Source organism: Rhinatrema bivittatum, chromosome 2, assembly GCF_901001135.1.
Source record: "Rhinatrema bivittatum chromosome 2, aRhiBiv1.1, whole genome shotgun sequence".
Taxonomy (NCBI): domain Eukaryota; kingdom Metazoa; phylum Chordata; class Amphibia; order Gymnophiona; family Rhinatrematidae; genus Rhinatrema; species Rhinatrema bivittatum.
In genome coordinates, this window is record NC_042616.1 from 271,176,804 (window position 1) to 271,190,356 (window position 13,553).

Genomic DNA, 13,553 nt, shown 5'->3' on the forward strand with positions numbered 1-13,553 from the left:
AGTTGCAGAGGGTGAGAGGTACACAAATAAAAACACTCCTGGTTTGTGATAATCTTTATTTATTAAAAGATGGAATAGCGAGAAGCCTATCTTCCACAGAACACAGACACTGCTCTGGGATATCTCTCAACTTTCCCAGCAAGTCATCCAGGTTCTTGATAATGAAAAATTTTAAACGCAAGATAGACAACCTTAAAGTGACATCAGCAATGATGACCCATGTAGGTCTTACAGAATTCATGTCATGTGAACCCTAATACGACTGCCTGAAGTAACATGGAATGCCACATTCTGCATCAACTGCAGGCAAAGAACGCATCTTAGCAATAAATCTAAAATTACAGTAGTCTCATACAGAAAGGACAAGAGACTGCATCACATTTTTAAGTGTGTCTGCGAACAGACTGATCTCAGTTTAAAGCAGGCCCTTTGACATACTGATGAAATGCGAGCATCAAGGAAGATCTTAGAATCAATAAGAACAAATACCACAAGGAAAAATACCCTGGGTTAGTAGCCCCCATAAAATTCCATGAAGCCCAGGGCAGCCATTTTCTTTTAAAGGGACCAAATGACCTGAAGTTGCCCCCTCCCCTACAAAATGTGAAAAAAACAAACCCACAACAGACTCGTGAAAGCCCCCCTTGTTAATTCTAGAAGCAGCTCCAGTGGAGGAAATTAAAAAAAAAAAAAAACATACGTTTATTTTTATTTATTTATTTAAGTTTTTTTATATACCAACATTCAAGACAATAGTCCCATCATGCTGGTTCACATGAAACAGGAGTGCAAAATAAACTTAAACTTGAACAAATAGTGCGGAAAAAGCAGTTACATTTAACAAGGAAAAATAGAACTTGGAGTAAGAAGGAAAAGGAAGGTGATTACGTTAAGGTGATTACTGCATGGTAAGGGCCTAACACAGCTTAGTAAATGATCTCCTTAGAATGTATGTGCTCTGAGTCAGGGAAATACCTACTGTACCTGATTTGTAACTCAATTTGAGCTCAGATTTTGGAAAGACAACTATATGCAAAATCCAAATCTGAGAACTGGGTTAATATACTTTTCGTATACTGCACATTATTCCGTTATATGTCCTGATAAATTGAGACATAAAAAATCTTATCGCTCTCAATGATCTCATGACGCCCTGGGGCAGTACATCGTGAAATACCCTCTTTCACAAACACTATATTTGGATAGTTCTTTATAAGTTAACAATTGGCAGTTGGGTGATGCCCAGCAATGACTCACTATTTTTTTTTAAAGAAAGCTCTTGCTCAGCTTTAGTCAGGAACTTTTCCATGCATTAGGGTGATTACACTTGTCTACAATTTATATTTTCTTGCCAAGTTTGGTGAGTGATTTCCACTCAGCTACCTAGCACCATCTACAGGTAGATTAAGGGCAAGGTTTGCTGGTACACTTGTATCTATGTGATCGTGTGGCCAAATTTGGAAACAGAAGCTATGTAGGTAGCTTTTCTTTGAAGATTAGCTAACAAGCAGATAAAGTACTCACCCCTGCTGGGGTGCATTTTCAAAGCTATTTACATACATAAAGCATGATTTCATGCATATAAATGGCTATCAGAATACAGCCCAAGGCTCAGAGCGGGTAAAACTATGCACTGCAACCTAATTTCACACGTATTTTTACATGCGCTGTGGAGAGGCATTGGGGTGGCTTAGAGACTTGCATGCATGAGTTAAACCGTGCAAATGACACTCTCGATAATGCAGACCTGCCTTTGTGTGCGTGAGTTTATGAGTGTACCATAAATGTGGGAATTTTCAAAACGAACCTCTGCACACAAGTCTGAGTTGAAAGCATGGGGTGAAGTCTGTATGTAAAAGTTAGATGTAGCCTTTACCCCTGCCTGCGCAATTATAAAATTACTCCCTCTATACCTGCGGATAGGACTAAGTGGAGAAACCATGAGAGAATATTCAACACATGCATTTTGTTTCTCTCCTGACCATGTTATGCTCTCGAGCAGGCGTACATTTAGAGTGGCTAAACCAAGTAACCTAGTGAAATTAGGTACCTCCGTGCAGAGGAATTTTCAGAACCTTTGATCTAGCCAGCTATCTCCTTAGTTAACAGACTAGAACCCATTGTTTTTTTAAGAAGTGTTTTCTAATATTTAAAAAAAAAGAAAAAAAATGGGGTGGTATTTGCTACCTCATAATCAGTCTTCAAAAACTCATCCAGGATCATTTCATAGATTGCAGGTCTCAGGCGTAGATCCCCTCGTGGCAAATACTGACTAATTGCCTACATGAAAACATAAAATAACATATCATTTGCCAAAGAACTACAATAAACCAACAGGCAATGTACCACTTCTGAGAAAGCAGAGGTGGATGCACACTAGGAAACAGAATTGGCTCACCTCTAGTGCAGGGGTTCTCAACCAAGTCCTCGGGGCACCCCCAGCCAGTCAGGTTTTAAGGATATCCACAATGAATATGCATTAGATAGATTTGCCTACAATGGAGGCAGTGCATGCAAATCGCTCTCATGCGTACTCACTGTAGATATCCGGATAATCTACCTGGCTGGGGGTGCCTCGAGGACTGGGTTGAGAAGCACTGCTCTAGTCTGCAGACCTTTCTTGGCAAAAAGGTAAATGCTCCAAGGCTCTGAGGTCCACCCCTGCCCCGATACACCTCATTGACTTTATCTTCCTTCCCATCCACATTATATGCACAGTTGGTTAGACTAAAAGAAGACCAGAGCTCTTCCAATTTCTTAATAGCTGTTGCTACACGGCAATTTATTTATTTATTTACAATATTTATTTTTTTATTTATTTAAGCTTTTTTCTATACCAACATTCATATAAAATATCACATCGGTTTACAATGAACATGGTTAATGCAATAAAGAAACAAAGTTACAAAGAACAGGGTTGTGGTAACTTGGGGTGGGGGGAAGAAATAAAGCAAAATTGCTTACCTTCTAATAGATGTTATCCTAGGACAGCAGGATGTAGTCCTCACATATGGGGGACGTCACTGACGGAGCCCTAGTGCGGGAAAAACTTCTGTCAAAGTTTGTAGAAACTTTTGACTGGCACTGTGAGGCCACTGAGCATGCCCAGCATGCCATGATATTCTCTGCCACAGGGGTCTCACTCTAGTCTCGTATTGTAGCAATAAGCTTTAGTAAAAAATAAGATAATAATAGGTATGAGACCCAACTCCGCGGGGTGGCAGGTGGGTTTCGTGAGGACTACATCCTGCTGTCCTGGGATAACACCTATTACAATTAAGCAATTTTGCTTTATCCCAGGACAAGCAGGATGCTAATCCTCACATATGGGTGATTAGCAAGCTAGAGGCTGATTCATTTCAGATTGAGGCAACGGTCAAGTATTGTTGTTGAAAATGAGTTAGCCGAACATCACAGTAGGTTGGATGTAGAAGGAGTTGGGATTAAACTGGAAACATGTTCTTTAAGACAGATTGTCCATAGACTGAATCTTGTCGTCCCTGTTTATCCAAACAGTAATGAGCTGCAAAGGTGTGAAGAGAACTCCATGTTGCTGCTTTACATATGTCAAGAATTGGCACTGAGCGATAGTGTGCTACTGAGGTTGACATTGCTCTTACTGAATGTGCCTTTACTCGCTCTTGGAGAGGAAGGCCTGCTTTTTCATAGCAAAACTGTATGCAATCTGCTAACCAGATGGATAGAGTATGCTTACCCACTGCTTTACCCGGCTTGTTTGGATCATAAGATACAAAGAGTTGAGTGGATTTCCTGTAGACTGCCGTGCGGTTTAAGTAGAAAGATAGTGCACGCTTACAGTCCAAGGTATGTAAGGCCCGTTCTCTTTGGTGAGAATGAGGCCTTGGGAAGAATGTGGTAAAACTATGGATTGATTCAAGTGGAATTCCGTAACTACCTTGGGGAGGAATTTTGGATGTGTTCGGAGAACCATTCTGTCATGTAGGAATTTTGTATAGGGTGAGTACGTGACAAGTGCTTGTAACTCACTAACCCTTCTAGCCGATGTAATGGCTATGAGGAAGATAGTCTTCCATGTGAGAAATTTAAGATCACAGGAATCTATGGGTTCGAAAGGAGAACGCATGAGTCTTGTTAAGACCAGATTCAGGTCCCATTCTGTGACTGGAGGTCGAATTGGTGGTCTAATTTGAGTTAAACCTCTCATAAACCTGCTGACAAGAGGATGTGTGGATATTGGTGCATCCCCCATCTTGTTATGGTAAGCAGAGATTGTACTTAAGTGTACTCTTACAGATGATGTCTGGAGGCTAGAGTCTGAAAGGTGGTATAAGTAGTCTAGTAGAGAAGGTGTAGGGCAGGAGAAAGGATCTATACCCTTTTGCCTGCACCACAAAGTAAACCTCTTCCACTTGGAAGAATAATTCTTTCGTGTTGAAGGTTTATGTGAAGCTATAAGCACTTGAGATACATTGGTTGAAAGATTGAATGGTTGTAAAATCAAGCTTTCAACATCCATGCTGTTAGGGATAGGGATTGAAGGTTGGGATGGCGCAACCGACCCTGATCCTGAGTTATGAGAGTGGGAGCTACTCCCAGGCGAATGGGATCCCTAACTGAAAGGTCTAGAAGTGTGGGAAACCATACTTGTTGAGGCCAATACGGGGCTATGAGTATTATGGACCCCTTGTCCTGTTGTAGCTTCACTAGAGTTTTGGTTATGAGCGGTATCGGAGGATACGCGTATAGAAGGCCTGAGTTCTAAGGGCGAGCAAAGGCGTCCTTGGCTGGCTGGTTTTTCTGTTTGTGTAGAGAACAGAAGTTGTCCACTTTGTAATTCAGATATGACGCAAAGAGGTCTATTGTTGGTTGCCTCCAACGCTAAAATATCCTGGTCACTACTAAGGGATCCAGGGACCATTCGTATGGTTGGAAATGATGACTGAGGCGATCCGCCACTACATTGTGAATGCCTGCCAGATAAGTGGCCCTGAGGAACATTGAGTGGTTCAGGGCCCAGCCCCAAATCTGTGCGGCTTCTTGACAAAGGAAATACGAGCCCGTAACTCCCTGTTTGTTGATGTACCACATGGCTACTGTGTTGTCCGTTTGAATGAGAACAGTCTTGTGTGAAAGGCAGTCCTTGAACGCATGCAGCGCATAACGTATAGCTCGAAGCTCCAGGAAATTGATTTGAAATGTTGCTTCAATTTTTGTCCAAGTACCCTGGGTTTGGAGAGTGTCTATGTGTGCTCCCCAACCTAAGGTGGATGCATCTGTAGTTAACATTATCTGTGGGACTGGTTGTTGGAAAAGTAGGCCCTTGGCAAATTGTCCTTGTTTACCCACCAAAGTAGAGAAAAGGTAGATGGTGGTTTACTTGTATTGGGGAGTATAGTGGTTGAATGGCTTGGATCCATTGAGACCTTAATGTCCATTGTGTTACTCTCATGGCAAGCCTTGCCATAGGAGTGACGTGAACTGTGGAGGCCATGTGGCCTAGTAAAGTTAGAAACTGATGAGCTGTAGCTTGTTTCTTTGAGTGAATCGAGTTTGCCAGCAGGGACAGAGTTTCTGCTCGATACTGTGGTAGAAAGACCTTTGTAAGGATGGTGTTGAGTTCTGCTCCTATGAAGTGAAGCAGACGAGATGGAGTAAGATGGGAATTTTGATAGTTGATGAGAAAGCCCATAGAGTGGAGTACAGCAATTGTGTGACTGAGAGAAGTTAGAGCTCCTTGTTGAGATTGACTTCTGATGAGCCAGTCGTCTAGATATGGAAACATATGGACACCTTGCTTGTGCAAGTGTGCTGCTATTACTGCCAGACATTTCGTGAAAACTCTGGGAGCAGAAGCAAGTTCGAATGGCAGAACCTTGTATTGGAAATGCCGTTGCCCCACCATGAAGCGTAGATACTTGCGATGAGGGGGAAATATTGGAATGTGGGCGTAAGCGTCTTGTAGATCCAGAGAACAAAGCCAATCTCCTGTTTGTAGAAGTGGAAGCATGGTGCCTAGAGAAACCATCCAGAAATTTTCTTTCTTCAGAAATTTGTTGAGATTTCTGAGGTCTAGGATGGGACAAAGGCCTCCGGTTTTCTTTGGAATGAGGAAATAACGGGACTAGAATCCTCTGTCTCTCTGAGACCGGGGCATCGGCTCTACCGCCCTGGCTTTCAGAAGGGTGGATAATTCTACTTGTAATTGAAGCATATGATTTTCGCTGAGATGAGATTGACTTGGTGGAAAATCTGTGGGAATTGAGAGGAAATTGAGTTGTTATCCTCGATATATTATTGATAGGACCCATTGGTCTGATGTTATTGGTATCCAATTGTTGTAAAATTTGGATATCCGGCCTCCCACTGGAAGTCCTGGCTGTGGATTTGAGAAAAGGCTGAGTTCTCTGGATGAAATTTCAAAAACCAGCAGCAGGTCCTGTCTGTGGGGCAGGTTGAGGCCTAGCTGCTCTCTGCTGTCGTGGTTGCGGCCTTTGTTGTGTTCTGGAAGGCCTGGGTTGAGATGCTGGAGGGTAGTACCTCCGCTGTCGGTAAAAAGATCTTCTGGTGTCCTTTCGTTGAGGCCTACGCCCAGTGTTGTAGGGGGATCCTGTGGGAGGGAAGATAGCTGTCTTAGTGTTTCCGTGTGTTTTTTTTAACTGAGACACAGCATCCTGGACCTTTGATCCGAAAAGGTTGTCTCCCAGGCAGGGGACATCCACTACCTTATCTTGAACTTCCGGCCTAAGGTCTGAGGCCTTGAGCCATGCCCATCTCCTGGCACTGATGCAGCCATCCTTGAAGCAGTTTCGAAGCCGTCATAGGCCGCCTTGACTTCATGTTTTCCGGTCTCCAAACCCTTGTGGATGATGGCCTGGGCAGCCTCCTGATATTGAGAAGGGAGAGATGGGACAAATTCTTGAATTTGTTTCCATAAGTTTCTTTGATTCTGGGTCATGTAAAGGTGATAGGAAGAAATCCTAGAGTTTAACATGGCCCCTTGAAACACTTTGTGTCCCAGAGAATCTAGAAATCTATGGTCTTTTCCTGGGGGGTTTGATGAATGCATTCTTGTTCTTTTTGACCTTTTTTGTGCTGATTCCACAACCACTGAGTGGTGAAGAAGTTGTGACTTCTAGTATCCAGGAGTGGATTGGACTAGGTAGGTACTGTCCATTCTCTTGTTTACTGCTGGAACAGAGTACGGATGTTCCCATAGTTGCAATTGTAAGAGAACATCATGTATTGGAATGGCCACTATCTGTTTTGGAGGGTCAACGAACTGGAGTACCTCCAAGGTTTGCTGCCTGGTGTCCTGCTCTGTTTCTAATTTAAAGGGAATGGAATCCGCCATTTCCTGTACAAAAGTAGTAAAAGTGAAATCCTCTGGAGGAGATTGTTTCCTAGGATGTGGTGGTGATGGGTCAGACATAAAATCTTCTGATGATGTCTCTGAGGCAGTATCACTCCAAGTATCATAATCTTGGGTTTGTTGTGGAGGCGCTGAAGCCCTAGGTGATGGAGGAAGGCCAGAAGGTCCTGGTAAAGGATCATCAGGAGAAGAGTCTTCTGGATTATCCTCTCTTGGATTAGATGGTATAGAATCTAATAAATCCTGATATCTTTTCATAATGAAGCTATGCAGTGCTGACTCTGAAGATCCTGGAGCCCCAGGAAGGAGTGGCACTGTTGGTGAAGGTTTTGGCATCGAAGGTATTGGTGTCTTCGATGGATGTCTTGCAGTCACTGATGTTTTTCCCTTTTTCCCTTGTGTCGGTGTGAGGGTGAAGATGGGCATCGGTACCGGAACTGAAGAAGTCATCGACATCAGTAAGATAGAAGGCATCGACGTTGGAATCGACGTCGAGGGCATCAGTGGAATCGACATCACTGGCATCGGGGTTTTCCCCGGCATCGAGAGTGCCATCATCATCGGCAAGGTTACTGGTATCGGAGACCTCACCGGCATCGGCGACGTCACCGGCATCGGCGTGGTCGCCTGAAGCTGGTCTTTTAGGGCTTGCATTACTGCTTCTTTGATGAGTATGGACAAGTCCTGTGGGATGGTTGGAACGGCTGCCGCCGGTGGAGGAGGAGACGATATCTCCTGCGATGGCTGAACCGGCTGTACCGAAGTAGGCCCGGATGGTAGCGGTGTGTCTGTGTGTTTTTGCTGCTTCACGCTCGGTTCCCCCAGGGAGGGGGCTAACGGTGATGTCGAGGCATGACGATGTCGATGTTTATGCTTAGGCTTTATTTTGGTTACTGACCTTATGGATGCCGTCAATGGTGTTGGTGATGCTTTATCTCCAGATCCTTCCAGTCGACGTTTTTTCAGCAGGACCTTTTTTGTAACTCCTGCTGGGGATGATTTTGTGGACGTCGAAGGTGAAGGAAGGAGTTGTAGGTGAAAAAGGTGTTCCATTTTTTCTTGCCTAAGCTTCCTTCCCTTCGGAGTCATTTCTTGACATTTTTGGCAGGACGAGATGTCTTGTTTCTCGCCTAAACAGACGACACACTCTAGGTGTGGGTCTGTGATTGACATGGTCCGATTACAAATTGGGCATTTTTTAAAACCCGAAGCCATGTCAGTATCGACAGCCGTCGATGAAAAATTTTGTGAGAGAAAATATTGTTTTTACTCACGTAAAAATGCTATCAATTTCTCACCGTCCGGTGAGAAAAGTGAGAGTGAGATCCCTATGGGAGAAATCCTTGGAAAAATATGACTTTTTCAGTCAGAAGTGAGTAAATGAAACTCACAGGGCTCCTGTCTCCGCAATGCTTACAGCAGCGTGGAAAAACGAAGACTAGAGTGAGAGCCCTGTGGCAGAGAATATCATGGCATGCTGGGAATGCTCAGTGGCCTCACAATGCCAGTCAAAAGTTTCTAGAAGTTTTTCCCACACTAGGGCTCCGTCAGTGACGTCCCCCATATGTGAGGACTACATCCTGCTGTCCTAGGATAACATCTATTAGAAGGTAAGCAATTTTGCTTTATTTCTTCCCCCCACCCCAAGTTACCACAACCCTGTTCTTTGTAACTTTGTTTCTTTATTGCATTAACCATGTTCATTGTAAACCGATGTGATATTTTATATGAATGTTGGTATAGAAAAAAGCTTAAATAAATAAAAAAATAAATCTTTTTTACACAGTGCTCTTCAGCTGGGTTCAACCAAAGTACCCTCCCAAGGGAGGGGAGCTGAAAAATGAGCTTGCACTGCTGGCCGAAGCCAGTGGCCTGGCCCTGGTTTCTGATCACTGATCCAACATTGAGCTGCTGCACCAACCCAGTCCTACTAACTTCTAGAGGCAGAAAGTACTGGATTCCTGTTCCTTAACACCACCCTCTAAGTAGTGGCTGTGATGTCACAGGGAAAAACAGTGTTGTCTGCCTGCATCTGCTGACAGGGGGAAATAACCCACTTGGTATGTGATTCTTTATGGTATTGTTAAATATGAAGACTTCATACATCTGTAACAAGTTTTAATTTACTTGTTGTAATCTCGAAAATTTCAGAAATTAAAAAAAAAAAAAAAAGTACAGTTAAAAACCCCCCAAAACAAACGAACAAAAACCAGAAGAGCAACCTATTTACATCCCACTAATGCCTTGACAAGATACAACCTTTTAAGCTACATAAGCTGTTTTTTCTTTAACTGATATTTAGCTGAACATTACTAAAGGGAAGCTGTTAAGGGCATTTTATCTGGAGTTACTGCCTGCTACAACCAATCAAGACTTTCTCCAACATTCTAGCCTGATGTTAGATTTACGTATAATAAACCTTCCAGGTATAAGACACAGCAAGATCATTCTAAGTCACCTGGCATTTTTGCTCCAACTTACCTTCAATTGTCCTATTTTTTTAAATCTGTAAACTTCATCTTCCCAGAGCTTCATATTTTTGCCAAGTATTTTCTGGCATTTTCTGAAGGGGGAGAAAAAAACCCACAGAGCTACATAAACATTAACACATTAGCCTACCATATTCTGTTATCAACTAAAAGAGTTTAATGTACATCTCTTACACAGAAACACAGAATAGGATGGGTAGGTGTGGATCAGAAGGTACATCTATTCCGATCCATTTTTTTTCCAGGCGCAATGACGAGTAGAGTTGCACTTTGTGCTTTGCCTTCACTGCTTTGCAGCTATGGATCCTCTACATTTACCCCATATTTTCTTGAGTTTCTATTCCCTTTGAAAACTGCTTATGAATATCTAAGGTAGAACAGTGCCTGCAGACTTTAAGTCTTCTATTTATGCAGGTAGCAGAATTGGGGCAAAACAAACTATATACATCTGAAAATCAAATGCAGAGTGTGTTGCATTTCTCCCCCAACCCAGCTACACTCCTAGAAATGTCCTTTTAATCCAGCTAAAAGTACACATGCATGCCTTCTGCCGTTAGAAGGGGACAAGTCTCACCCAGAGCAACCTACCCAGACTGCTGTTACTCAGCTTGGAAAGGTGTGTAACCAAAGTGTGATTTGGTTTGAATAGATACCAACATTTGTTAATCAAGAGAGCAGTGAGTCACTCTGGCTGACTAACTAAGTGTTAAGGTTGTGTGTTTGATTTGAATACATACCATTCTTTGTTAATCAGAACAGCAGTGAGTAATTCAGGAAAACTAACTGAAGTGTAAATCTCCAAAGGGATTGTTTTGCACTAATTTACCTTAGAAGCACATTATAAATTAGAAGGGAAGAGCTCAGTAACCCACATTCCAGTGGGAACACTGAGAGGAGAGGATCACCTTGCTGGTGGCTGAAAGGAATCAGTAAGTTTTTGCTTGGTACATTGTCTTTTTTTAAAAGTATTGGGGCAAAGTTAACTATTTGGGAATATTATTTAGTGTGTTTGTGCTTTTAATAGTCAGTAAGGCAGTGAATAAACAAGTTACTGTTTGTATTTTTAAACAGTCAGTCAATAAGGCAGCCAGTAAGCAGTAGGTAGTGTGTTTAGTTTTAAAAGTCTGTAAGGCAGCTAGTAAGCAGAATGGAGTGTTTGTATTTAAAACCCCCCCCCCAAAAAAAAAAAAAAAAAAAAAGTAGCCAGAAGCTAGAAATAAGCTAGGAGCAATGTATTCCTAAGTAAAAAGGTTGAAAATTCAGCTCAGTTACCCACCTTGGAAAGGTGTTGAGGTAGTGTGATTTGGTTTGAATAGGTACCAACATTTGTTAATCAACAGAGCAGTGAATCACTCTGGCTGACTAACTGAAGTTAGACTGTTTGGATGTGGCACATTTAAAACTAATATGAGAAAGTTCTTTTTTACTCAACACACGATTAAACTCTGGAATTTGTTGCCAGAGGATGTGGTTAGTGCAGTTAGTATAGCTGTGTTTAAAAAAGGATAGGATAAGTTCTTGGAGGAGAAGTCCCTTACCTGCTATTAAGTTGACTTAGAAAATAGCCACTGCTATTACTAGCAACAGTAACATGGAATAGACTTAGTTTTTGGGTACTTGCCAGGTTCTTATGGCCTGGATTGGCCACTGTAGTAAACAGGATGCTGGGCTTGATGGACCCTTGGTCTGACCCAGTATGGCATGTTCTTATGTTCTTATTAATAGACATAGAGGGAATAATAGAAAAAATGCAATTTTGGCTAACTAGTCTGCACAGTAGTAAACTAAGAGGGAAATAAAGCCACCTTCATAATTCTTCAGCGGATGCTCATTTATCCGTTCTATAGTGCTTTGCGATGGCACTACTCAGACTGTACAAGCCTTGCAATTCTACCAAAATTTTTGCCTTCTCTGCGAAAAACATCACTATACAGCTCTGGTGGGATGAGATTTTAAACCCTCTAGCTTGTTCTTCTGCACCACTTTGCATGCCCCCAGGTAAATCACTCTGAAAATTGTTCTCATGATGTCTGCAAAATAGGGCATCCTCACACAGGTGAGACATGCACAGAAATGTTCGACACAAAGCTTTACCCGTATCTCACCACCAAGCCTAGACATGCCACTATTCGTGGGGCACTTCTAGCATAACTATCTGGTCTCTGGTCCTCCTATGAATCCTGCTAAATACAGAATGAGTTTGGTTGGGAAAAAAATCCTAAACTACCCTTCTGCCCCCTGAGAAAACAGAGACACAAGGGATGACAAAAATGTAACATGTGGCAGTGCTACAAAATTAATTAACTAATAAAATAGGGTATTCATAAAGAAAGGTCTCATGCACTCAGACTTCAAGTAGTGCTGGCACAAAATGTAATCATTGTCCCCTCTATTTCATCAGAAAGAGGGTCATTCCGTTTTTGCCTATAGGGATTGCTATGAGAATAATCAAGAGTTGTTGCTTGCAGTCATATGAATTGTTATATCTTGAACAACAAGGCTGGAAAATTCTAGTGCTTGGACATATTTAGAAATCAGGTAAAATACCAGTGAACAATCCATCTGAGACAAAACGCCACTAGATATCTTTTTGGGCATAAAATTTCCTCCCTTGGGAAGAAGCAAAGTAAACCTGGGAAGACATATCAGTTTCATGTGAAAAAGGGCATATTATGCAAAAATGCATCTGGACTGGGGTGTTTTCCCACAGTCATATTCTTTACTGATTTGCCACTTGATTTTTATAAGGATGATGAAAGATTTTATAGTCTAGTCTATGATTACTGCTATGCTACCATTAGCCATTTTTTTCAACTGACCTGAGCTAGCTTGTGTAAGAGAATCCATTTATTAGTTTCATAATTTTTGCAGTTTTAGTTATTTGCTTGGCTTTCTTGGTTATTTTGCATTTCTGAATTTGTTGGCTTGCTGTGTCTTTTTTGTACCAGGATCATTTGGTTTCGCTTGGTTTTCAGGATAATCAAAGTATATCACTATATGCAGAAAATCTGCTGAATGCTCGTTGTGAAATTCCTGCTAAATAGATCTGTGGCACTTGTGAACTGGAGTTCATCATCCCTGCAATAATACTTGACCCTGGCGAACAAGATTGAAAAAATTTTAAAAATTTTGTTTCCTAGTTTTAACTTTATCACAGGCAAGTTATTTTCAAAAGCGTTCATCTCATCACTAAGCCAGCGAATAAAAGAAAAGAAAATTATTCCTTACCTGCTAATTTTCGTTCCTGCAGTACCAAGGATCAGTCCAGATGGTGGGTTATGTCCCCCGTCCAGCAGATGGAGTCAGACAAGGCTTTGAAGGGTGTTAGCATATAAGTCAGTGCACCCTCTGCAGGAGCTCAGTATAAATTATATCAAAGCCAGGATAAAGAAACTTAAGGAGAGTGGATCAAGTGTTGTCAACCATAACAGGTCATAAAACCAGTCAAGATAACTCATGACAAAAAAACTAACTTGCAGAAGAACAGCGAAAACAGACTCAGAACGAACGACACAACATCTTTCAGAAAGAACAGAGCAGTCCGAGCAGAAAAGATGACCCAGAGAACCAACGAGGTGGGCATCTGGACTGATCCTTGGTACTACAGGAACGAAAATTAGCAGGTAAGGAATAATTTTCTTTTCCCTGTACGTACCAGGATCAGTCCAGATGGTGGGATGTACCAAAGCTTCCCTACACCGGGTGGGCCCCTG

General features: G+C 42.1%; 1 protein-coding gene across 2 annotated transcripts in view; it reads right to left on the bottom strand.

Moving 5' to 3' along the window:
- Window positions 1-13,553, bottom strand: part of VPS41 (VPS41 subunit of HOPS complex) — a 413,500-nt gene that overhangs the window by 93,636 nt on the left and 306,311 nt on the right. For both annotated transcript variants that reach the window (XM_029589524.1, XM_029589523.1), the window contains exons 16-17: window positions 9,833-9,914; window positions 2,188-2,280 (exon numbers count right to left, since the gene is read on the bottom strand). In XM_029589524.1, the coding sequence (XP_029445384.1) occupies window positions 2,188-2,280; window positions 9,833-9,914 (175 nt within the window). The remainder of the gene's footprint in view (window positions 1-2,187; window positions 2,281-9,832; window positions 9,915-13,553) is intronic.